General features: G+C 43.9%; 2 protein-coding genes and 2 non-coding genes across 7 annotated transcripts; 1 reads left to right on the top strand and 3 right to left on the bottom strand.

Annotated features, from left to right (window-relative positions):
• Window positions 1-4522: 4522 nt before the first annotated feature.
• Window positions 4523-7786, bottom strand: LOC119269118. 4 transcript variants are annotated; one of them, XR_005133466.1, is made up of 4 exons: window positions 7217-7786; window positions 7072-7135; window positions 6148-6328; window positions 4523-5492 (listed from the first exon to the last, which is right to left on the bottom strand). XR_005133466.1 is itself a non-coding variant. In XM_037550876.1 (3 exons), the coding sequence occupies exons 1-3, from the start codon at window positions 7650-7652 to the stop codon at window positions 6241-6243; spliced, it is 588 nt and encodes a 195-aa protein (XP_037406773.1). In that variant the 5' UTR covers window positions 7653-7785; the 3' UTR covers window positions 4523-6240. The 4 variants fall into 4 exon arrangements, 3 of the variants coding, with proteins under 3 accessions (XP_037406773.1, XP_037406774.1, XP_037406775.1); XM_037550876.1 differs by having other exon boundaries at window positions 4523-6328; window positions 7217-7785; XM_037550877.1 differs by having other exon boundaries at window positions 4523-6298; window positions 7217-7785.
• A 12842-nt stretch (window positions 7787-20628) lies between these two features.
• TRNAQ-CUG lies at window positions 20629-20700 on the bottom strand. Its single transcript has one exon. It is a non-coding gene; the product is annotated as a tRNA-Gln (tRNA).
• A 70-nt stretch (window positions 20701-20770) lies between these two features.
• TRNAT-AGU lies at window positions 20771-20844 on the bottom strand. Its single transcript has one exon. It is a non-coding gene; the product is annotated as a tRNA-Thr (tRNA).
• Window positions 20845-21253: 409 nt separating this feature from the next.
• Window positions 21254-24729, top strand: LOC119269117 (lysosomal Pro-X carboxypeptidase-like). The gene is made up of 10 exons (XM_037550875.1): window positions 21254-21813; window positions 21902-22088; window positions 22166-22299; window positions 22413-22525; window positions 22600-22723; window positions 22976-23125; window positions 23239-23394; window positions 23844-23923; window positions 24018-24067; window positions 24175-24729. Exons 1-10 carry the CDS (start codon window positions 21298-21300, stop codon window positions 24342-24344), a joined length of 1680 nt encoding a protein of 559 aa, XP_037406772.1. The 5' UTR covers window positions 21254-21297; the 3' UTR covers window positions 24345-24729.
• Window positions 24730-25296: the final 567 nt, after the last annotated feature.

The raw sequence follows: 25296 nt of genomic DNA, 5'->3' as shown, positions 1-25296 counted from the left end.
GTCGGGGGATTTTAATATCATTAGGAGGAGAGAAGAAAAGAATAATGACAATTTCGATGGACGTTGGTCTATGATGTTTAACATGATTATCGAGAGCCTCAATTTGAGAGAAATTGAGCTCACCGATAGACAGTTTACATGGTCCAACTTGTTACCTGTTCCGACTTATGAAAAGCTGGATAGGGTACTTGCTAGTGTGGAGTGGGAACAAAAATATCCGTTGGTGTCGGTCCATGCAATGCAGAGAGCAATCTCGGATCATACACCAATCCTTTTAGATTCGGGCGAGGCTACCCATGTGGCAAATAAAAATATCTTCTCCTTTGAGCAAAGCTGGTTTGAGCGAGAAGGATTGATGGAGATGATTGCACACGAATGGGCTAAGCCAGTTACGGGAAGGACACATGTCGAGAGATGGCAGAATAAAATTAGACACCTTCGACAATTTCTGAGAGGTTGGGCCAGAAATGAGAGTGGAATTTATAAGCAGGAAAAAGAGCGTCTTACTCAACTCATTGAGGCACTAGATGTAAAGGCTGAAATCACTCTCCTTTCTGTTAATGAGCATCGAACCAAGTCCGGGGCTGAGCAAGGCCTACGTGCTCTCCTGAGAGAGGAGGAGCTCAAGTGGGCGTTGTGTGCGAAAACGCTTAAGGTTGTCCAAGGAGACGACGACACACAGTTCTTCCATATGGTTGCAAATGATAAACATAGGAAGAAGAAGATCATACAGCTTGAACAGGACAAGGGGACAATAGTGGGGCATGAAAATCTAAAAGCGTATATTTCCAACTATTATAAAAACCTTTTTGGGCCCCCCGAATACATCCACGGTGTCTCTTGATGAGTCTGTGATTGATGATGTACCTCACTTACAGGGCACCGTTTACTGAAAAAGAGGTTCATCTGGCCATAACCCAAATGAAGCCGAATAAAGCACCGGGACCAGATGGGTTTCCAGCTGAATTCTATAAGAAATGTTGGCATATCATTAAATATGATCTTATGCCTATGTTTCACGATTTTTTTCGATGGCCATTTGGAGTTGTTTCACCTAAACTTTGGTACGATAACGTTGTTACCTAAGAAGAATGAGGCGGTTCAGACCGAACAATTCCGACCCATTTGCCTGCTGAATGTGAGTTTTAAAATTTTCACAAAGGGGAACCAATAGATTGACACAAATTGCTCACTCAGTGGTTCAACCTAGTCAGAGAGCTTTCATGCCGGGACGACACATACTAGAAGGAGTGGTCGTCTTACATGAAACGCTCCATGAGATTCACTCGAAGAAACTAGACGGGGTTAGCTTCAAAGTGGATTTCGAGAAGGCTTATGATAAAGTAAAATGGCCTTTTCTTCAGCAGGCAATGCGCATGAAGGGTTTTAATGAAACCTGGAGGAACCAATTGGATACTCAAGTCCAGGAAGATAGTGTCGGAATTAAGGTGAACGATGACATCGGTCACTACTTCCAGACACATAAGGGGTTGAGACAAGGGGATTCCATGTCACCTCTTCTATTCAATATTGTGGCAGATATATTGGTCGTCATTATTGGCAGGGCCAAGCAGCATGGCCATCTAGAGGGTCTAGTTCCTCATCTAGTTGATGGAGGAGTGTCCATTCTACAATATGCTGATGACACTATTTTATTCATGGAACATGACATGGCTAAGGCACGTAACATGAAACTTATCATGTGTTTCTTTGAACAATTGTCTGGCTTAAAAATTAATTTTCATAAGAGCGAGGTGTTCTGTTTTGGGAAGGCCAAAGATGAGGAACATACCTACAGACAATTGTTTGGAAGCGAATTAGGTGCTTTACCATTCAGTTACTTGGGTATTCCGATTCATCATCGTAAACTATCCAATAAAGAATGGAAATGTATTGAAGAACGAATTGAAAAAAACTCAGCTGCTGGAAGGGCAAGCTGATGTCATATGGAGGTCGGCTAGTTCTGATTAACTCAATACTGACTAGCATGCCAATGTTTCTACTTTCGTTCTTCGAAATTCCGAAAGGGGCCCGAAAGCGACTTGATTTCTTTAGATCTCTTTTTTTGGCAGTCTGACGAGGCCAAGAGGAAATACCGTCTTGCGTGATGGGATATCCTTTGTCGACCTAAAGACCAAGGGGGTCTCTGTATTGAGAACTTGGAAATTAAGAATAAATGCCTTATGAGCACATGGTTGTACAGGTTAAAGACAGAGTCGGAGGTCATGTGGTCTCAAACCCTACACAATAAGTATTTGCACTCGAAAACACTAGCCCAGGCTACCATCAGACCGACTGATTCGCCGTTCTGGAAGGGACTTATGAGAACGAAGGACATGTTCTTTCATAGGGTCAAATTCTTGATTGGCAACGGGATGTCAATAAGATTTTGGGAGGATACGTGGTTAGGAGAGATGCCCTTGGCCTTACAATATCCTACCCTCTACAATATTGTGCAACGTAAGGAGGATTACGTAGCTACCATCCTTAAAACTATTCCCTTGAACATCCAGTTCAGACGTACGTTAGTGGGTGAGAGATGGACAGCCTGGATGCACTTGGTTCGGAGATTGATTGAAGTTCGACTCTCCGACCTGCCGGACTCAACACAATGGAAGTTAACTAAAATGGGATATTTACGGTGAAATCTTTTTATACGGATCTGATTAATTCTAGCCCCCTCTCAAGGTCACTACACATATGGAAGGTTAAGGTTCCTTTGCGGATTAAAAATTTTATGTAATTTGTCCACAAGCAAGTAATGCTCACAAAGGATAACCTACTTAAGAGGCGATGGGTAGGAAATTCGTGGTGTTGTTTTTGTGCTCAGGATGAAACAATACAATATTTATTTTTTGAATGCACACTTGCCAAGTTACTGTGGAGAACGATCCATATAGCTTTTAATATCAATCGGGACGAGGTAAGCTGGGGTTGAACAAATCACGGCAGCTCGTATTCGGATTGGAATATGTGCGCTATTATGTGCTATATGGAACTGCAGAAATGATATCATTTTTAACAGACAACACAACTTAACTTTTTTGCAGGTTATCTTCAGAGCTACAGCTTGGATCCGTATATGGTCCTTACTCACTTCTATGGACTCTAGGGAGCCTTTGATTACTGGGTGCAATCAATGGGAGATGGTGGCTCGGGTTATATTCAACCGGTTCGGATGGCGTACGCATAACAGGATAGGAGTCTAGAGAGCTTATCCTTACTATTACCGTACCGGTTGTCTTTGTCCGCTTGTAATTTCCCGTTTTATTTACTTTGTTTTGCTCCATTTGCGAGCTGTAAGACCTTTATGACGATACTTTCTGAATTTTTAATAAAAGGGTCGTATGCATCATCATGATGCAGAGGCCGGAGGTATGCCTCCATTTCCAAAAAATGTGTAAATGGACTTGTTGGGAAAAATTTACCGCAGTATTTACTATTGTAGATGTATGTGAGCTTACCTTTGCTCTTCCCAGATGTACACTGTTCTTTTCTGAGAATTTCGTGAGCAAGTTTGTGGTGTTTAATAGTGTGCTGATGCTCTCTTAATCCCTAGGAAATTAGTACTTCTCATGTTGAAGCCTAGAACTGGTAGTAATACGAACATATGAAATATTTTCGTTTCAATTGGCAATATTAGGAAAACATTCATTTTGATTCACTTGAATAATAAATAATATTATAACTATTTTTCGTGAAATAATATTAATTATAACAAAATGTTGAACGACCGAAAATGCAACTTTCGAGAGGTTGTGGAATAGCATAATTTTCCCATTTAGATTTTCTCTAGGGCCTTAGTGAAATTCCATTTTTCAAAACTGAATTGTAATTAAGAATGTCAAATGTATGGTTATATTTAGTTTTTTCTTGATTCTAAAAAGATAAGACAAGGGGGACATATTAAAATGTATCCTAAAATCTCACCAAATAATTGGTTTGATCATACATTTATACACAAGGATAATAAATGGTGTCTGCTTATGATTTTTTGTCAAAGCTTTCTGGTAATTATTTGTGGTTTCTTAGGAGTTTTTATGCTGTTCAAAATTGGTTAATGGATGCATGGCGCATGCATGTATTATTGGGGGACCTGTGAGCGTACGTTTTGTGGGTGTGTGTTGTGATTTGGTCTGTGATTTCGTTAGGCTGCCAATGTTTGGATTAGTCACGTGTTGTTGGACGGTGGACTCTGAGTGGTAGTCATGTGCATGCATACAATGTTGGAGGAGATTTTCGTCTGTGATGTGACCACGTGCATCGCCATGTAGCGCCACTTTTTCCGTTGATTCTGGATGCTGTTTTACTCGGTGTTACAACCGGCACCGCATTTCCGTTGGTTCTGAACACCACTTAATTCGATGTTAATTGGCTAATAGGTTGTGTTCGCGTGTGTGGTTAGTGGTTATTATAGTGCAGTTCCGGTTGTTGTGGTATGGTCCCGAATCACGATCCCACGTATCATCGGCGGAAGTACGTCCCTGGGTACGTGCCACTCAAATCACAATGAGAAACCTGCTATCATGCACTTGAAGTCACCGAGTGGCTTCATCACATTTCCAACAACAATTAACTATAGCATGTAACATATACTCCCTCCGTCCGAGAAAAGTTGTCACCAGCGTAGTATACTACCAATTTTGCAAAAACGCCCTCGCAGCTTTAAATCTGTTACAAACTGGTGGTCGTCCCCTTCCTTCTTCCTCTGTCTGTCGCCGCGCGCGTTGCCAGGGTCAGTCCTCGCCCAGGACCTCTGCCGGCGCCGCCCAGGGCTTGCTCCTCAGCCTTCCAGGAGCCGCGCCGCCCAATTGATTGCTCCACCGCCGCCCAGGACGTGCTCCTCCGCCGCCCAAGTCGTGCGCCGCCCAATTGCTTGCTCCGCCGCCGTGCGCCGCCCAATTTCTTGCTCCGTCGCTGCCCAGGATGTGCTCCTACGCCGCCCAATTTCTTGCTATGCCGTCGCCCAGGACGTGCTCCTCCACCACCCAGGACCTGCGCCGCCGATATCCCCTCCCGCCACCCACGACCTGCACCGCCGCCGCCCAGGACCTGCGCGCGCCGGCGTCTCGAGTGCCTGGACCGCGAGCTCCCGCCGCGCCTGGATCCCAAGCTCTCTCTTGCGGGCCTGGAACTCAAGCTAGAGCTCCTTTTGCTTCTCCTCCCCTGCTCGTGTTGCCGCCCGGAGCTCCCCTGCTCGTCTGCTTTCACCAGAGGTCCCCTGCTCGTGCTGCTGCCGGTGAGAAGAAGTACTACAGGGCTCCTTGCTTTTTCATCTCCAGTACCGGAGCTGTACCTTGCTCCCAGTATCTCCTCTACAAGCACTCCGAGAAGAAATACAGGGCTTGGCCCTGTACCTTGCTCAAGCTCCTACTTGTGCTGCTGCCGGTGAGAAAATGTGCTCCAGAAGCTCCAATTTTCGAACACAATTCTTTACATTGCACTGTGTACCTTGCTTGCTCTATAATTTGAAACACGACTGATCATGTCCTCTGAAGAAATGTTACAAAAAAAAGTTCAGTTAACTGTTATGGTCTAAAATGGGAGAAGGAAAACAACTCTAGAATCATTCATGGTCTGTAGCATTTTCACCAGTTATAAGTGTTCTGTCAATTTCTGTAATGTTCACTATGACATGGAGTGTTAAGTACTGTCAATTTTGTTTCTGTAATTCCAATAAGAACATTACAGTAGATTATTGTCAATTTTTGTAATGATGATGGAACAATCTTTAGGTTGCCATGATTGAAATTTCTGTTTCTAAACTGTCAATTTCTCTATTATGTCAAGATCAACAAGCAATAGAAAAACATTAAGGTAACTAGATATTGACAGTAAATGAATGCTACTCCAAATTTAGTTTTCTTTGGGCAAAAAGTTGCTTCTCTTAACAAACTTTTGACTAAATTTTTGTTAAACAGATTAGAACAAGCAAAAAAAGACATCACAGTTTTAATCAAGGACCGAATCTTAGATCACAAAAGGGATAGCCTAGAGTTTAGACTTTTTCTCTGTTAAACCAAGAACAACAGGCAGGATCTCCTCGAGGACGCGTTGCAATTCAGAGACAACCGACATACCCCCATGATCTTCAGAGAAAAATCAACAGTTCAGAAAAATAAATGGGACCTAATTCTCACTACTCACTCATCACTAGTCAAGTAATCCACGACAGGCAAAGGGCAGTGATCAACATAGACATATCTTCAGCCAGTAGGACGACGTTCAAACGGAGGGTCGTCAGGTGATCGCCGAGCTCCTTGGAGACCAGAAATGGGTAACAGGAAATCTAGATACACTGCGTGAGCATGTATGTTTAATTATTCCACTGCCAGCAAGAAATCGAGTTTAGTTGATACAGAGTCAAGTTCAGCTAATTGATACAGAGTCAAATTCACTGTCAGAGTCAAAACTCAAAATCATTCCTCTTGTTACTTAGAACAGAAACTGTGGCCAACAAGAGTACAATACTTTGCTCTTGTTACTTTAAAAATTATTTAAACACTGTTTCTTTAAACATCCTAATGATCATTTAAGCAATTTAGAGCAAGTGTATGATTATTCGAAACAAGTGCATTCTGTTGTTCACTTTTTTATGGCCACTTGTGAGTTGCTTTATATATAGAACCCCGGAGAAAGATAAGCAAAATTACTCCATGTGAGTTCATTCTAGTCTGGCCTACTGTTCTAGTTTGGCCACTGTTCATTCTACAACTGAATTTAAAAACAGTGTCCACGCATGCACTGAGCCAGTTTTATGACATGAAATAAGATGCATTTGAATATGATGTTTATGTGGATTTCTGGACTTTTCCTAAACTTTTTCTGAGCATTTCTTAACATTTAGATGAACAGCACTAGCTCATGTAATACTCCATGTCTGAACTTTTGCTCTGTAACTACACTGGCTCACTAATGTCTTCATGATGCCATGCATTTATTTATTTATTTCTACTCCAGTGTGATATCCAACTTGCTAATGTGTTCAGAAATGCTCCATTCACCATAGATTCCATTTGCTACTGAATCAAATGCAATGCAATTCGGTCTGATTCTCTTCTAAAAGCTCACCTGAGATCAACAGAGGCAGCATCCATACTCGTACTCCATTCCTCTGCACCAAGTCCTACAATCGCTGCACAAACCAAGAGGACAAGAACAAAATCAGCTCACCTGCTTGCTTCACCTGACAGAAATCAGCAGCTAGAAGACGGACTTGCGCTGCCGTGGGCAAGCGGGAAGCAGGCAGCAGAAGCGGCAGCGGCAAGACGAGCACGGGGGAGTGGCATGTGGCTAGAGCAAGTCTTCGTCTTCCCCATGCCGTGGTCGTCTTCCCCACGCCGTCGACTTCCGCAGCAGCCGCTCAGCGTGTGGAGGAGGAGCTGGTGGATGAGGAGCTCGAGGACGAGGAACTCGAGGATCTTCCATGCCTCCAGGTCGAGCCCCAACTCGCTCCAGGACATAGCGCCGCCGCCGGAGCCGGCAAGTCGGGCTTTGTAGAAAAGGGGATCCTTCCCTCTGGATCTCCTGGTGCGGACGAAGAGAAGCGGCGAGACCAGGGGGAGGAGGCGGCCGGCGTGTGGCGAGGCGCCGGAGCAGGCAGCAAGACGGCGGAGCAGGCGGCGAGGCGGCGGAGCAGGCGGCCGACGCATGGCGAGGTGACCAAGCAGGCGCGATGGGCTGCGTGGCTTGTCGGAGGAAAGGGAAGGGGGTATTCGTAAAATGTCCGCATGGACAACTTTTCTCGGACGGAGGGAGTACAACAGAACAAACTGATGGTCACCAAAACTATCATGTACTTCAAGTTCAGAATCTTTTTGTGAACAAGGGAGAGGCGCACATGGTGCCAAATTCATTTCAAGTTAAAATGGGAAGTCTGCTTCAACGCAAGAGAAAACATGAACCAATCAATGACAATTCCACATGACCCGTTCTAATAACCATCCAGTAAAATGAGTTTACAAGGCAGACTAGAATCCTAACAAAAATATGCGATAATTTCTTCAACATGATACCACTATGAATGTACTCGCAACGTCCATACACAGAAGATCCGATCATCACGTGCACCGGCACCAAGTCACGTGAAGATTGCATGCAACAATTTGTAAATGCCCTCTATCATTTCATCACTGAAAGGACATGCGGTGCCCCCATGTGTGGTTTTGGTAATTGATGACATTCTCTATGGACTAATGCTTGCATTGAGTTATATTTGAAGGATTTGTCCATAGGCATGTCTTGAAGTCCATGTGTTGGTTTCAAGTAGTTTATGTGTGGACCAAGGTGCTATTAAGGAATTATCCAAAGATTGGTCATGTGAGTGTTGAGTTTATTGCAAGCATGTCTTGAAGAAGAAGATGGTGTGATCGTTCATGTATACCTTCAAGACATCATCCAAATGAAGAGAGCTGGAAAGATTCAAGGTTGATCAAGACTATGTACAAAGAGTTATTCAAGTTAATCAACACACAAAGCGTAGAAGATGCATCAAGTGGGATCAAGTGATCTCATGGTATGGTATGTTTCCATGGGCTTGCATCAAGAGGAATATATCATACAAACCATGGAGAGGATGACATCAAGTGGTGATCGTCATCAAGATTGTGGTATGCAAGTTCAAGTGGAGCATCACGAAGAGATCATCCTTGAAGCTTGATGTCCATTGTGGTGTCAATGGACTTGCGAAGATGTGCCAAAGAGTGGCTCACCCATAGTGGAGTATGGGGGAGCAATCAACTAGTCTTCATCAAGCCAACGCAATCAAGATAGGTGGTCCAACTTGAGGGAGTCAAGATCGTCATCATCTAGATCAAGTGGACTATGTGCAAGGCAAAGGTTTGCCCTTGATAGGTTTTATATTTTACCGGTCTCATGGTGGTAGCTGGGAGACCGGGTTATAGGATCAATTGCCATACTATCAAGGGGGGCTCTCGATGAGTAGCTTGATCGTATCATTCGTAGAGAGCTCAAACCATTGCATCCTTGCATCATATTTATTGGTTCTTGTTTGGTTCTTCTCCTTGTGAGATTTGGAGCTTATGGTCATTTTCATGACAAGCTCGATTTCATCAAAAACGGAGTTCACGTGCATCTTCTATGATGTTTTCGATGTTGGAGGTTATGTCGGTTCTTCTATTTTGGAGGTTTCACTCCTCTATTTCTTAGGCATACCTCCCCTACCTCTTCTTACTATAATCACTCGTTGTTGGATGCTACTCGTCGTCATCTATCCAACAAGCTTGACTTTGCTCAATTCGAAGCTCATATGCAGAAGTTGTGGCAGTTTAGGCTTTATTGCATCCTCTATTTTCTCTATTGTGTTCTTGAAAGCCTCAAGCGGTAGTACTGCTCTCTAGACCGGTAGTACCGCTTGTAAGCGGCAGTACCGCGGCCTTGTGTCGTGCGTAGTACCGCTGCTTCTGGGGATGCGCCTTTTTCGTGTCGAGTTTCGCGGTAGTAGAGCGGTAGTAGAGCGGTAGTACCTCTTATAAGCGATAAGCGGTACTACCTCTCCACCCAAGCGGTAGTACCTCTTATATGCGGTGAGCAGTACTACCTCTCCACCCGAGCGGTAGTACCTCTTATAAGCAGTAAGCGGTACTACCTCTCTGGTAGAACTACAGCTCGTGTTTTTGGCTGTTTTGACCGTGCTAAGCGGTAGTACCGCTAGTACGCAACCTGAGCACATAACGGTTGGATTCAGGAGTTCTATAAAAGGGAGTCTTCTTCCCCATTGAACCTTATCTCTTGAGCTCGTGTTCTTCCCCCGTTGTTGACCTTCTTCGAGCTTGCTAACTTTCAATCCCTCCATGGATTCTTGCTAGTTTTGGGGGGAAAGGAGAGAGGAGATCTAGATCCACATTTCCACCAATCACTTTCTCCTCTATCTAAGGGGAACCCCTTGGATCTAGATCTTGGAGTTCTTGGTGTTCTCCTTCTTGTTCTTCCTCTCATTTTCCTCCCTAGCATTAGTTGCTTTGGTGGGATTTGGGGGAGAAGGACTTGGGCACTCTGTGTGCCCTTGCCATTGCATTTGGTGCATCGGTTTGAGTTCTCCACTGTGATACGTGGAAGTTACAAGTTGAGAAGCTTATTACTCTTGGGTGCTTGGTACCCTTGAGCTTGTTCCTCTTGGGTGCTTGGGCGCCCTAGACGGTTGGTGGTGTTTGGAGCTCAATCATTGTGGTGTAAAGCTCCGAGCAAGCATCGGGGTCTCCAATTAGGTGGTGGAGATCGCCCAAGCAATTTGACAGGTTCCGGTGACCGCCCCCAAGGGTTGCCAAAGTGTACGGGTTTGGTGACCGTCCCCGAGGGTTGCCATTTGTACGGGTTTGGTGACCGCCCTGAAGGGTCCCTTAGTGGAATCATGGCATCTTGCATTGTGCGAGGGCGTGAGGAGATTACGGTGGCCCTAGTGGCTTCTTGGGGAGCATTGTGCCTCCACACCGCTCCAAACGGAGATTAGCATCCGCAAGGGTGTGAACCTCGGGATACATCATCGTCTCCGCATGCCTCGGTTATCTCTTACCCGATCCCTTTACTTATGCACTTTACTTTGTGATAGCCATATTGTTTCTTGTCATATATCTTGCTATCACCTAGTAGTTTATATTGCTTAGCATAAGTTGTTGGTGCACATAGGTGAGCCTAGTTGTTGTAGGTTTGGTGCTTGACAAATTAACCGCTAGGTTTATTCCACATTTGTTCAAGCCTAAACCGTAATTATTTTAAAGCGCCTGTTCACCCCCCCCCCCCCTAGGCAACATCCACGATTTTTCAATTGGTATCAGAGCCTCATCTCTCTTTATAGGGCTTATTCGCCTAGAGAGTAAGGATGACGACTAGGGGTTTAGGATTCTTTGACACTCTTAGTTTTGATGGCACAAATTTTGATGTTTGGGTAATTCGCATGCTTAATCTCTTTAGGGTCATGGACCCAAATTTAGAGCGAATTGTAGATATGGGTTTTTCTCCTCCAAAGAATCCCCAAAGATTATCTTTAGAGGATGAGAAAAACTCTTATCTCAATGCTCAAGCTTCTAATGTGCTTTTCGATGCTTTGAGCAATGTAGTTATTTTTCAACTCATGCCTTTTCGGGATGCTCATGAGTTGTGGACAAAGCTTCAAGATAAATATGGCATGTCCAAGTTTTGTGGGGATGATTATTCTCCCTCCACCTCTGGCCGTGTTGCTTTCTCAACTTCTTCTACTTCACCTACATGTGGATTGTCACAAGGTAATGATATGGTGAGTAGTGGTGTTCATTGCAATGATGATAGTGTGCTTATCATTGATGATTCCTCATCACTACCTTATTGCAATGCTCCATATTTGGACTTCAACACTTCGAGCTCTCTAAATGTTTCACATGCTTGCGTTGATAGTCCTTGCATATCATGTAGAAATTGCTTTACTAAATCTCATAATGATGTGCTTGCTATATCTTGTTGTCATGATAAAAATGCATCTATTTCCTCGAATCGTTGTGCTAACAATGTAGAGGAAATCCAACACCCCATGGAACAAGATGTGGTCTTGAAAGGTGCCTCAAGGGATCCTACATCATCATCGATTGCGTTTTGCCTTATGGCTAAGGCTTCAAAGGTATCTCCCACTTTGAATCCCAAGATATCTTGTGATGATATTGTTGATGATAATAGTGATGATGATGTTGATTATGATGAAGAGAATGATGATGTTGCCTCCTTAAAAATTAAGGGGGAAATGATTTTTAAAGCTCTTCTTAAGAATAACATTGCTCGTTCCAACTTCATGGAAATCGTGTCTATTGCTATTGAGGGCAAGAAATATATTCATGAATTGGAATCTCGTCTTGAGGAGCATGAGGTCACCATTGATAAAATGGAAGGTCATGAGCGTGATTATGCTAATGAGATTGCGGACCTCTCTCAAGCTCTTGAACTTGAACAAACCACCAAGGAATCTCTTGAGGAGAATTTTGCTCTAGAATTATCTAGAGTGAAGGAATCTCATGATAGAGCTCTTGAGGTGGCCAATGTTTTTGAAACGAGAAATGCTAAGCTTGAAGTTGCTCATGCTAGACTCCTTGAGGATTTTGAGCACCTCGAAAATGGCTCAAGGGGCATCAAGGGTGAGCTCATCAAACTCACCTAGTCTCATGCACAACTTAATGCCTCATATTCAAAAGAGCTTGTAAAGTTGCCTTCTCCTCTTGCTATTATTTATAATGCTTGTGCTACTAACTCTATTACATGTGAAGCATCCATTTTGAAGGAGAATGTTGAGCTACGGGCTCAACTTGAGTTGCTATCTAGCAAATATGGGAAATTGGAAGAAAGTCATGAAAAGCTCTCAAACTCTCATGATGATCTTCTAGTATCCCATAATGTGCTAAAGAAGGCTCATGAGGCCATGCTTGCCAAGGTAACATCTAGTGAGCCTCATGTGGATACTAGCGCTACTTCTAGTCAAAACGCTATATTGCTATGTGCTAGTCCTTGTAATTCATCTACTCACAATGTTGGTACATCTTGTGATGAATTGCTTTTCTTGCCTTGTTGCTCTAACGATGAAGCTTATACTTCCTCTAGTACTTGTGTTGAGACTAACCATGTAGAGGAAATCAAAGAGCTCAAGGCCCAAGTCACTTCTTTGAAGAAAGACTTGGAAAAGTGTCATGAAGGGAAGGCCACACTCAGCAATATCTTGAGTGTGCAAAAATCCCCCAATGACAAAGGTGGACTTGGATTCAACTCCAATAAGAAGAAGTCCAAGAGCAACAAGAAGAAGGGCCAAAAACAAGTCAAGAATTCAGTCAAGATCATTTACTTCAAGTGCAAAATTGAAGGACATCATGTTAGATCGTTCCCTTTGAAGAAGAAGGCCATTAGTGACAAGCAACAAGGGAAGTGGCCACAAGTTCATTCTCATGATCAACCTCAAGTTGAAGAAAGGCCTCTTCCCAAGAAACCTCAAGCTAGTGCTTCTCGAGTTGAGAAATCAAGTGAGAAGAAAGTGAAGAGTAGACGTTTCTACCTATTTCGTGAGAAAGGCCACCTTGCCTCCTCATGCACTAGTGGTAACTTATCCAACCAAATTATTATTGATGATATCTATTCTCTTGGGAAGGATAAGGGTGGCAATGTGTTTGCCAAGTTTGTTGGTACTCAAAGTGGTGTCAAGCAAAGAACCATTTGAGTAGCCAAGCCTATTGTGACTAACCTCCTTGGACCCAACTTGGTTGGGGACCAACTAGCTCAAACTTGATCAATAGGTGTCTATGGAGGGCATTGGAGACTTGCCTACATTATGAAGAATTATGGGGGTTTTCACCATTCATATTTTCTCAAGCCAAGTCATTCGGATTATCAAGTTTCTATCTTATATCCAATGTTCCTCCTTGCGGTAACTTGTACTTAAATTGCTTACATTAAAAGTTACTTGCCCCCTTGCATGTTTTGATTTTGTTCCTTGCATGTGTTTATATATGATGTGTCTCCAAATTGCTTTTGTGTATGTTGGTTTGCACATCATGTGCATGTGTGTCGTTCGTTGAGCCTTTGTGCATCTTGGTCATATCTTAGTTGGCTCTTGTGAGAGATTAATGGAATATCCCATTATGGGGGAGTGATGTGCTTTGTGCACTTCACAATCCTATAAAGGTGAGTACATGGGGAATACCACTTAGTATTGATATTATAAGATTATCTAGTCGCTACATGGTATGTCTTCTCATGAGAAATTCAAATTCTAAATAGTCCATTAATTATCTCTTGTTGGATCCTTTTAATTGACTCTTGTCTATCTTTAATTGGTATCACATTATGGGGGGGGGGGTAATATGCTATGTATATTACTAGCCTAGAAAATGTGTACATTTGAGATATTGTCACCTAGTGTTGATATTGTAGATTATCTTGTTCCTAGGTGGCATGTTAGCTCTACAAGTTGCAATTTGGTTGTGTTTGGTGTAAAGATGATGTTGGATATCCTTGTTATCTACCACCGGGAATTATTTTCAAATACTTCTTGTCTTTTGACATTGGGTACTCTCTTATGTGTGGTAGAAATTTTTGATCATCTTTACATTGGCCTTTGCTTTTATTTGCCTTATCTCTTGCCTAGGATTGTGTCAACTCCCATTGTATTCCATACCACTTGTGGATCCTGTTATTTCCTTGAGCTTGTCTAGTGTTTGTTAGATATAGTGAAAGTGGTGATCCCATCTTGTTCTTTTTGTATTCAAATGCAAATTCTCTATAATGCACAATGCTTGGGGGAGCTATTCTATTTTTCTTAGAACACTCACCTTGTGATCCTTATCAAGTGTGTGTTGCTGGAATGCAAACGGTTTCTTTTTGGTACCTTGTGCCATCATGAAACTTTGTAGAGACCTTGGTTTGTTTGGAACCATCCTCTCTTTTGGGAGTTTGATATCTTTTTAGCATGTTTCTTCGGATATCTCATTCCTCGATGTATACATTCTGGATATCCTCCAAGTGGTCTTTTATTCTTTTGGTATCTTTTCTTCACTTGGTATTTCTTTGTCTTTTGGTATCGGTTCTTGAGAGTATTGAGCATGCATATTAACTTCATGTAGTATCTTTGGCATGCTTTCTTTTTGACCCAATATATAGGGGAAACTCCACCAAGTCTCAAATTGAATGAGATGTGCATGAAATTCTACTTCATATCTATATGCACATATTTATGTGGAGTTTGTCCTATGTATTGTTAGTGTTTCTAACTCTTTGGTCCCAATGAGTTTGGGTACCATTTTGTCTGTGTTGTTGTTCTAGGAATAATTGTAGATGCATTGGATGCTCGGCTCACTCACAAGGAAGGTGGTGTCACCATGTGCTTATTGGAGTCAAGATAGGATGCTTAATGAACTACTATCTATTACCTTCAATTGGTTTCTTCTACATCCTTCCAATGATATCTCGGTAACAAGTATCTATTCATGCATTCTTTTCTTGCATTCAACCTTGTGTAGGTTGCATCTTGGCATGATATTCATTCCATCTTGTGATACTTGTTTCCTTTCTCAAAGCATCTCAACGATGATCTCATGTTGCTAGTTGTGATGTCTTTGATGGTTGTGTAGTAGGAATTCATTTATATACAATAAGACCATATCTAGCCATGTGCTATGCTTTCAAGCAAATATCTTATTGGTATATTTATGATTTCCTTGTGGATATCTTGTTCTTTCCTTTTTGTAACTATTTCGTGTGTATATCCTTCTTTGTAGATATATATCATCATGATTTCGTCTACCTAGAATCTTATACACTTGAGAGAAGTTGCATATCTAATTGATATCCTTTCTTTCACGTCCACCTTGTCTTTATTATGTTATTTATTTTGTGGCTTCGTGAAAGCTTTTGCCTTGAGTGCGTGTCTTATCTCATTGCATCTTGATGCACTCTTGTGTGGTGAAGATTATTTTCCTCATGCTTATCTTTACGAGGATTTTGCCATCTTAATTGGTATCCCTCGTCTTGATGAGGCTTTCATCTTCTATCTTCACCACGGGTTGTCACAAGCATAAGTTCTTTATATGCTTATTAGTAAGCTTGTGAACCCATTTTACTTGTTGTGTGTGGGAATGATAGGCCTTGCACTGTGTTGCCTCATTCTTTCAAGACTTTATTGATTCTTAATGCTCATCCATACTTTAGTCTTCTCAAGTGCATTGCCTTGACTCACACACATCATTTTGGTTGAGCCCATTCTTAAGTTGCCTCTTTCACTTGTTGCTCAACCATATGTTTATTACATGTACTAGGCTTTGTTTCCTATATGCTCACTTGCACTTGTTGTAAGTTTCTATTGATTTTGGGGGAGCTATGATCCTATTTTGTGCACTTTGTATCCAAATACAAAAATTCTTATGTGTGCACAAATCATGGGGAGCTTCTCTAGTTTCCTTAGAACACTTCTTTGCTCATATCATAATATCCTTTATTCATGTGGCTCGTAGGATATTTGGTCTAGTTGGTTCAATTGATATCCTTTTATTGCTTGCTTAAATTGGTATCTTTTGATTGCTTGATTGCTTGTGTCTCTCTTTGTTATGTCCTTGTGCCATATATTTCTTTAGCAATCTATGTGCCTCAATATAGTTTGTGTTCCTCCAAGTATTTACCTTTGAATATGTGTGTGAAATTCCACTATCTTGTTGAGAAATACACAATTTATGGAGGAACACTTTTTATATTGGCCTTCTAAGCTTTTCACCCATTTTGAAAATCGATGCCAATGGGGGAGAAGTTTCAGAGAGTTTTGTGGAGAAGGCTTTCAGAGTCTTCTCCTTGCTTCGGTTTTGTTCCTAAGCATTTGCATCTCATTCTCCTGCATCATTGGTTGTTGCATTGCATGGTGATGCATAATTAAACTCTCTTGAAAGTGATTGTAACCAATTACCAAAATGGGGGAGATTGAAAGGACATGCGGTGCCCCCATGTGTGGTTTTGGTAATTGATGACATTCTCTATGGACTAATGCTTGCATTGAATTATATTTGAAGGATTTGTCCATAGGCATATCTTGAAGTCCATGTGTTGGTTTCAAGGAGTTTATGTGTGGACCAAGGTGCTATTAAGGAATTATCCAAAGATTGGTCATGTGAGTGTTGAGCTTATTGCAAGCATGTCTTGAAGAAGAAGATGGTGTGATCATTCATGTATACCTTCAAGACATCATCCAAATGAAGAGAGCTGGAAAGATTCAAGGTTGATCAATACTATGTACAAAGAGTTATTCAAGTTGATCAACACACAAAGAGTAGAAGATGTACCAAGTGGGATCAAGTGATCTCATGGTATGGTATGTTTCCATGGGCTTGCATCAAGAGGAATATATCATACAACCCATGGAGAGGATGACATCAAGTGGTGATCGTCATCAGGATTGTGGTATGCAAGTTCAAGTGGAGCATCACGAAGAGATCATCCTTGAAGCTTGATGTCCATTGTGGTGTCAATGGACTTGTGAAGATGTGCCAAAGAGTGGCTCACCCATAGTGGAGTATGGGGGAGCAATCAACTAGTCTTCATTGAGCCAACGCAATCAAGATAGGTGGTCCAACTTGAGGGAGTCAAGATCGTCATCATCTAGATCAAGTGGACTATGTGCAAGGCAAAGGTTTGCCCTTGATAGGTTTTATATTTTACCGGTCTCATGGTGGTAGTTGAGAGACCAGGTTATAGGATCAATTGCCATACTATCAAGGGGGGCTCTCGATGAGTAGCTTGATCGTATCATTCGTAGAGAGCTCAAACCATTGCATCCTTGCATCATATTTATTGGTTCTTCTCCTTGTGAGATTTGGAGCTTATGGTCATTTTCATGACAAGCTCGATTTCATCGAAAACGGAGTTCACGTGCATCTTCTATGATGTTTTCGATGTTGGAGGTTATGTCGGTTCTTCTATTTTGGAGGTTTCACTCCTCTATTTCTCAAGCATACCTCCCCTACCTCTTCTTGCTATAATCACTCGTTGTTGGATGCTACTCGTTGTCATCTATCCAACAAGCTTGAGTTTGCTCAATTCGGAGCTCATATGTAGAAGTTGTGGCAGTTTAGGCTTTATTGCATCCTCTATTTTCTCTATTGTGTTCTTGAAAGCCTCAAGCGGTAGTACTGCTCTCTAGACCGGTACTACCGCTTGTAAGCGGCAGTACCGCGGCCCTGTGCCGTGCGTAGTACCGCTGCTTCTGGGGATGCGCCTTTTTCGTGTCGAGTTTTGCAGTAGTAGAGCGGTAGTACCTCTTATAAGCGGTAAGTGGTACTACCTCTCCACCCGAGCGGTAGTACCTCTTATATGCGATGAGCGGTACTACCTCTCCACCCGAGCGGTAGTACCTCTTATAAGCAGTAAGCGGTACTACCTCTCCCCAGAGCGGTACTACCTCTCTGGCAGAACTACAGCTCATGTTTTTCTCTCTCGTTAGGTTGTTTTGACCGTGCTAAGCGGTAGTACCGCTCCTCCAAGCGGTAGTACCGCTAGTACGCAACCTGAGCACATAACGGTTGGATTCAGGAGTTCTATAAAAGGGGGTCTTCTTCCCCATTGAACCTTATCTCTTGAGCTCGTGTTCTTCCCCCATTGTTGACCTTCTTCGAGCTTGCTAACTCTCAATCCCTCCATTGATTCTTGCTAGTTTTGGGGGGAAAGGAGAGAGGAGATCTAGATCCACATTTCCACCAATCATTTTCTCCTCTATCTGAGGGGAACCCCTTGGATCTAGATCTTGGAGTTCTTGGTGTTATCCTTCTTGTTCTTCCTCTTATTTTCCTCCCTAGCATTAGTTGCTTTGGTGGGATATGGGGGAGAAGGACTTGGGCACTCCGTGTGCCCTTGCCGTTGCATTTGGTTCATCGGTTTGAGTTCTCCATAGTGATACGTGGAAGTTACAAGTTGAGAAGCTTATTACTCTTGGGTGCTTGGTACCCTTGAGCTTGTTCCTCTTGGGTGCTTGGGCGCCCTAGACGGTTGGTGGTGTTTGGAGCTCAATCATTATGGTGTAAAGCTCCGAGCAAGCATCGGTGTCTCCAATTAGGTCGTGGAGATCGCCCCGAGAAATTTGCCGGGTTCCGGTGACCGCCCCCAAGGGTTGCCAAAGTGTACGGGTTCGGTGACCGCCCCCAAGGGTTGCCATTTATACGGGTTCGGTGACCGCCATCAAGGGTCCCTTAGTGGAATCACGGCATCTTGCATTGTGCGAGGGCGTGAGGAGATTACGGTGGCCCTAGTGGCTTCTTGGGGAGCATTGTGCCTCCACACTGCTCCAAACGGAGATTAGCATCCGCAAGGGTGTGAACTTCGGGATACATCGTCGTCTCCGCGTGCCTCGGTTATCTCTTACTCGAGCCCTTTACTTATGCACTTTACTTTGTGATAGCCATATTGTTTCTTGTCATATATCTTGCTATCACCTATTAGTTTATATTGCTTAGCATAAGTTGTTGGTGCACATAGGTGAGCCTAGTTGTTGTAGGTTTGGTGCTTGACAAATTAACCACTAGGTTTATTCCGCATTTGTTCAAGCCTAAACCGTAATTATTTTAAAGCGCCTATGCACCCCCCCCCCTCCACCCTCTAGGCGACATCCACGATCTTTCAATCACAAGCACTGAAGCACCAAGCATGCAGGGGGCTCCAGGGAAATGATCTAAGTTAGAAGTGAATGTTTCGTGTTTGTTTGATCTTACTAGAAAAGTACCATCATGTATACTCCCCGTTTTCTAAGATGGAATACGTACGGTGACAATAATTGTGTCATTTTTCATATTATCTTTTTATGATTGCAATCTCATCTGTATATCTCTCTTGCTTTAAATTAAGTATAATTGTAAACAATAAAAACAACATATTCAAACACAACTCATCGATGGGGCGCGGCGTGCCGCCGCGCGGGGCATGGCTAGTAAATTTCTAGACCAACCTAATAGACTTTTGTTGATAGAACTGGTTGCAAGAGGCATTTTTTTGCGAGAAAACTTTCAATCTATTCATCTTCTATCACGGCAGTACAACAAACACTAGAAATAATAAAATTTACATCTAGATCCGTAGACCACCTAGCGACGACTACAATCACTGAAACGAGCCGAAGGCGCGTCGCCGTCATCACCCCTCCCTCACCGGAGAGTCGGCCAGAACTTGTTGTAATAGACAGTCGGGAAGTTGTCGTGCTAAGACCCCGTAGGACCAGCGCACAAGAACAGCAACCGTCGCTGATGAAGAATAACGTAGATCGAAAGGATCCAACCGGAAAACACACGAACATAGACGAACCACAACCAGATCCGAGCAAATCCACCAAGGATAGATCCGCCGGAGACACACCTCCATACGCCCACCAACGATGCTAGACGCACCACCGGAACGGGGACTAGGCGGGGAGACCGTTATTCCATCTTCAGGGAGCCGCCGCCGTCTCGTCTTCCTGGGTAGGACACAAACCCTAACAAATTTTGAAGGAACAACTAACAACAGAGCCCTCCCGCCGGCCCTTGCCAGGATCCACCATGCCCCCATGGCCCTAGGGCCACCGGAGACGAGGCGGACCTGCGGCGGAGCCGGCGAGAGGCACGAACCCTAGCTTTTCTTGGAGGAGGAGGTGGCGGCTAGAAAGAGGCATTGACAGATGTATTGGCTGATCATGGCATGCAAAATTGATTGAGAGAATAATTTAGATTTGAATGATTTTTTTTGAAATAGCAGACACATGCTTCATCTATCTATATAGTGCATACAGTAAAGAATATTGTAAATCTGGTTTTGCACCGTCAAGAAATTTATATTTGGACATTTCTAACTAGAAGCACAAATAAGTCAGGTGGTTTTTGCTCTTGGCGGGAAGAGTAAATAAATTTCTCCTAATAGACTTTTTGTTGATAGAGTTGGTTGCAAGAGACATTGCCAGATGCATTGGCTGATCATGGCATGCAAAATTGATTGAGAGAACAATTTAGATTTGAATGATTTTTTTTAAATAGCAGAACATGCTCCGTCTATCTATATAGTGCATATTTCAAGAGCAGCAAGTAAAACTGTGTAAATGTCTTTTAAAGAAAGTAAATGTGTGTAATGTGCGAGACAATAAAAAAAACAAAATATGTGAAAAAAATAAGGTCCCACCGAGACTTGAACTCGGGTTACTGGATTCAGAGTCCAATGTCCTAACCACTAGACCATGGGACCATTTCTGTCGTTGGCCCTAAATTCGTCCTACTTATGTATTTCTTGCACGTGAAAAAACAAAAAACAAATATGCTTTCATTGAGAGTTGAACTCAAGACCTCCCGCTTACTAAACGGGTGCTCTAACCAACTGAGCTATGAAAGCGTCGATGCCTTCAATCTTTTGTTCTACAATAAATCAGTACCTCTCTCCCTCTCTCTGACGACAATCGCTTCGCACGCCCCGTGACGGTATGATCAACAGGTCAATATTAAGATTCGAAATCACGGCGTGTAGAAATCATTCCTTCTTCTTCCTTTTTTTCGAAGGCGCGTACTGTATACTGGTATCACCGTGCTCACGGAGAACATGTTGCAGGTGAATTTTGTTCCGAGCACACCCTTGGCCGTCCCCGACGAGACCGACACGGCGTCCAAGAGGCGCCGCATCTGGCCGGTAGAGGCGCTCAGTAGCAAGCGCTAGCCGGACGTTGGCGGCCGGCGCGTTCCCGTCGCGGTGAGGCGAGCGCGTCCGTCAGCCTAACGAAATTGGCAGTTCGGTCCAGCTTCGTCGCCACCGGACGAGCTTCTTGGATACGGTACTCCACTAGTGGAGTGGATGACACGCACGTACGTCAACCACCTCCCGCGCCACGTGGAAAGCTCCCCGATTCCTCCGCGCAGCTTATCGATCCCATTCCCAGATCGTCTCCACTCCGCTCACCGGAGTCAAGCAAGCGCCGCCATGCATCGGCCCCGCCGTCTTCCGCTGCTGCTCATCCTCCTCGGCCTCCTCCCGGCCGTCGCGCGGGCGCTGCTCCCGCCGCCCCGCTTCCCGGGCCCCCACGCGCGGCCGCGGCCGCGGGCCGGGACGGGAGACGGGGTCGGCGGGGGCTACGAGTTCGAGACCCGCTACTTCCGGCAGCGGCTGGACCACTTCAGCTTCTCGGGCGAGGAGGAGTTCTTCCAGCAGCGGTACCTCGTGGGCCGCGCCGGCGCCGGCGGGTGGGCGGGCCCCGGCGGGCCCATCTTCTTCTACTGCGGCAACGAGGGCGACATCGCCTGGTTCGCCGCCAACTCCGGCCTCGTCTGGGACGCCGCCCCGCGCTTCGCCGCCCTCGTCGTCTTCGCCGAGGTAACCAGTACCCTGCAACCTGCACTCGTCATGTTCCACGTTAACTGTCCGGCCTTTGGTTTTTGAACTTTTGATCCGGTTGCTGCAGCATCGCTACTACGGCGAGTCCATGCCGTTCGGCAGCAAAGACAAGGCCTACAACAATTCCAGGTCCATGGCGTACCTGACGGCCGAGCAAGCGCTCGCTGACTACGCCGTGCTGCTCACCGACCTCAAGAGGAACCTGTCCTCGGAAAGCAGCCCCGTGGTGCTCTTCGGGGGCTCATACGGTGGAAGTAAGTGCCGCTAGTATCTTCAGTTATCGTTGGGCTTCTATTCTGTACTGTACTGATTTTGTTCACTGGGCATTCAGTGCTTGCTGCTTGGATGAGACTCAAGTACCCGCATATTGCTGTCGGGGCTCTCGCGTCGTCGGCTCCGATCCTACAGTTTGAGGACATTGTACCTGACACCATATTCTACGATCTTGTTTCAAATGGTTTTAAGGTGTGTGACTGCATAATATTGGCTTGATTTTATTGTTCTGAATAAAGGAACACTAGTTTTTCATTGTTTTGGAAACAGGACACAAGTGACACTAGTTTTTTCTTTGTGTTTAGAGGGAGAGTTTAAGCTGCTTCCAAACAATAAAGGACTCATGGAAAGAATTAGATGAGCAGGGAAATGGGCAAGATGGTCTTCTGAAACTAAGCAAAACATTCCACCTTTGCCAGTGAGTTTCCTCTCCATTCACTCCATCTTTTTCATTAAGATTGCTTGCAATGATAATATGCATGAATGCTGCAGGACCCTGAATACCACGGGGGCCCTTTCGGATTGGTTGAGCTCAGCATACAGTTATCTGGCCATGGTGGATTACCCAATGCCGTCAGAGTTTCTCATGCCTTTGCCTGCCAACCCAATTAAGGAAGTTAGTTCTTGAACTCTTGTTTGCCATGAATCTTTTCGAACATTTCTGGACGTGCTAGTATTCAGTGAGATTTCGCTTGCATAACCCAAAGGTACAGCAACAGAGCTTATGTAGAGAATGGCAATGATAATCTTGTGTGTGCTCACTTACTTTCAAAATCTATCATGTTCCCTCGCCAAAAAAAAAAACTATCAGGGCGTAGTTTCTTAGCGGCATCACTACTTACTTTAGATTATCTTGTTTCTTATCCAGGTATGTAGAAATATTGACAAGCAACCAGAGGGGAGCAGTATACTGGAACGAATTTATGCAGGAGTAAATATATACTACAATTATACTGGTACGGTTGACTGCTTTGATCTAGATGATGATCCTCATGGAATGGGTGGATGGGATTGGCAGGTTTGGAAACTACAAAAAATATCCGTTTTTGTCCGTTTGTATCTCTGTTACATTCATTACTGTACTTGATAAACTATAGTGTATGACATATGTTTTATTCTTGATTAAAACAGGCTTGTACTGAGATGGTGATGCCAATGTCTTCTAGTGAAGGTCTTAGCATGTTTCTACCAGATGAATTCGACTATGCATTGTATGCCGATGACTGTGTCAAAAACTTTGGTGTTAGGCCAAGGCCTCGATGGATCTCTACAGAGTTTGGTGGTCATGTAAGTCCTTTTTACACATTGCTCAGTCTTCGTAATTTGTTGTGAACAACAGAATTTTCTCAACCAACTGACTCAGTAATTCAAGTTATCATGTTTTTTTGAGGAATACCTGTAGGGCTGACGCTGGCACTTTAACAGTTATCACTATTTTAAACCCTGATATGGATGCTGTTCGACAATATATGCCTGTGATAGCTTAAAGCATGGATGCATCAGGACTTTCTTGATAAAAATATTTTCTTCCATTCCTTCAGAACTAAATACTATTATGGTTATCATGTGGCGTTTGGGAGTTGGATTTACTAACAATAAAATGCGTCAGAGATGACAGAGTTGTTATGCTAATTACGCTCTTTATGCTATCCAATTAATTGACCGGTTGCTTTGGTAAGCCTCAGGGTAGCAAGACTGATTGACTGACTAGAAACTTTTCTCCTCTTTTTTGTCAGAATATTAGTTCTGTTCTGGAGAAATTTGGTAGTAATATCATATTCTTCAATGGACTTCTCGATCCTTGGAGTGGTGGAGGGTGAACACACTTACCTTGTTTTCCAATAGCAATAATCTTATCACGTTGACCGCCGTTTTGTCGTCTTGATATTGTTATTCTCTGAATGCTGCAGCGTCCTGAAGAATATATCTGAGAGTGTTGTTGCCATTGTGGCTCCACTAGGTACAGTGCTTTTCCTGTAGAATGAACTCATATCCGGTGGTGTGGGTTTCAAGCTGTCATACCATACATAGTTCATCACTGATGTAAATGTTGGTTTTGCTCTGCAGGAGCGCATCACATAGACCTGCGCCCCGCGACCAAGGAGGACCCGGATTGGCTCGTAAGCCTGAGAGAATCGGAACTCGAGATCATATCTGGCTGGCTATCGGATCACTACGGAGCAAGAGGGGGCGCGCTCTTTCAGCGCGCAACCAACAAGGACTCGGCTGCGTCATAAGGAAACCACACTCCTCCCTTACCATTTGTCCCAAGCATGCAAATGTGGTTTACTCCTTCCCTTGCTTAAGGATTCAGTTCCGACTGGCATGAGATGGCCATCTCAGCGGTTCAAGTCCAGCGATCGTCGCCGGCGCTACACCGTGGAGATGAGGATGGTAACATCGTGGGCTGTTTTCGCTTGGACTGCGCGGTATCAATAATTATGCTTGTATAATTTGTAATGGGCTGGTGCGTTGCTCGGTTTCACAGAGAGCAGACAATGATGTTGTGCATGGCCGGCAAGGCAGGAACTAACGTTAGCAGAATAGAGATCATCAGGAGTTTCTTCAAGAATTGTTTTTTGTACAAAGAGTCAGGAGAAAAAGAAAAAGTGGAACAGCTGAGATAGCTAACCAGAGACCGAAAAATAAAGAAACATAAACAACCTAAGCCATCAACGAAAAGCCATTGCCCAATGCTCAAATTTTGAATATTTCTCTCTTGGCTCAGTGGATCAGAAGGATAATTTCCTGCTTGAACTTTTCTCTGCAGGTGTAGAGACTTTTTTCTTCTGCAAGTGTAGAGACTTGATTTTGATAGAAGGAGAATTTTATGTTCGTTTGTGATAGGAACCGAGTCCCTACAAGGCCGTGATCTTAGGTTATAGGGGTGGAAGGGGAGTTGGCGAGGTGAGGGGCGCGTGCGATGGTGCTGAGGCGCCGTGATCGAGCGAGGAAGAGGAGGCGCAGGGGGCGGCTAGGGTTCGGGGGTCTCGGCTCTCGAAGGGAGCCGAGCAATAGAGATTTCTTATTGCTTGTCTCTAAAATGAGTTCTTACATGTGCTTATATAATCTTCGTACGTGCTAATAAAAATAATGATAAGTTGGGCCAAAAGCCCCTAACTACCTGCGCCATTGGGCCTCCTCCGGCTATAGTGTACGCCAGCCATAACATCTCTCCCCGCCTGCGCA

The sequence above is a fragment of the Triticum dicoccoides genome, chromosome 3A, assembly GCF_002162155.2.
Source record: "Triticum dicoccoides isolate Atlit2015 ecotype Zavitan chromosome 3A, WEW_v2.0, whole genome shotgun sequence".
NCBI classification, from domain to species: Eukaryota; Viridiplantae; Streptophyta; class Magnoliopsida; order Poales; family Poaceae; genus Triticum; species Triticum dicoccoides.
Note: the sequence above shows the minus strand (reverse complement) of the source record. Positions and strands in the feature narration are given on the sequence as shown.

Excerpts from the sequence above, each read along its gene's own strand:
- LOC119269118 (XM_037550876.1), bottom strand. The coding sequence starts at position 7,652 with ATGCGTCGGCCGCCTGCTCCGCCGCCTCGCCGCCTGCTCCGCCGTCTT. Across the intron at positions 7,136-7,216 it reads GCTTGCCCACGGCAGCGCAA|CGATTGTAGGACTTGGTGCA; the intron begins GTCCGTCTTCTA and ends TGGTTTGTGCAG. Across the intron at positions 6,329-7,071 it reads GCTGCCTCTGTTGATCTCAG|TGGAATAATTAAACATACAT; the intron begins GTGAGCTTTTAG and ends TCTTGCTGGCAG.
- LOC119269117 (XM_037550875.1), top strand. The coding sequence starts at position 21,298 with ATGACACGCACGTACGTCAACCACCTCCCGCGCCACGTGGAAAGCTCC. Across the intron at positions 21,814-21,901 it reads CCCTCGTCGTCTTCGCCGAG|CATCGCTACTACGGCGAGTC; the intron begins GTAACCAGTACC and ends CGGTTGCTGCAG. Across the intron at positions 22,526-22,599 it reads AAAACATTCCACCTTTGCCA|GACCCTGAATACCACGGGGG; the intron begins GTGAGTTTCCTC and ends TGAATGCTGCAG.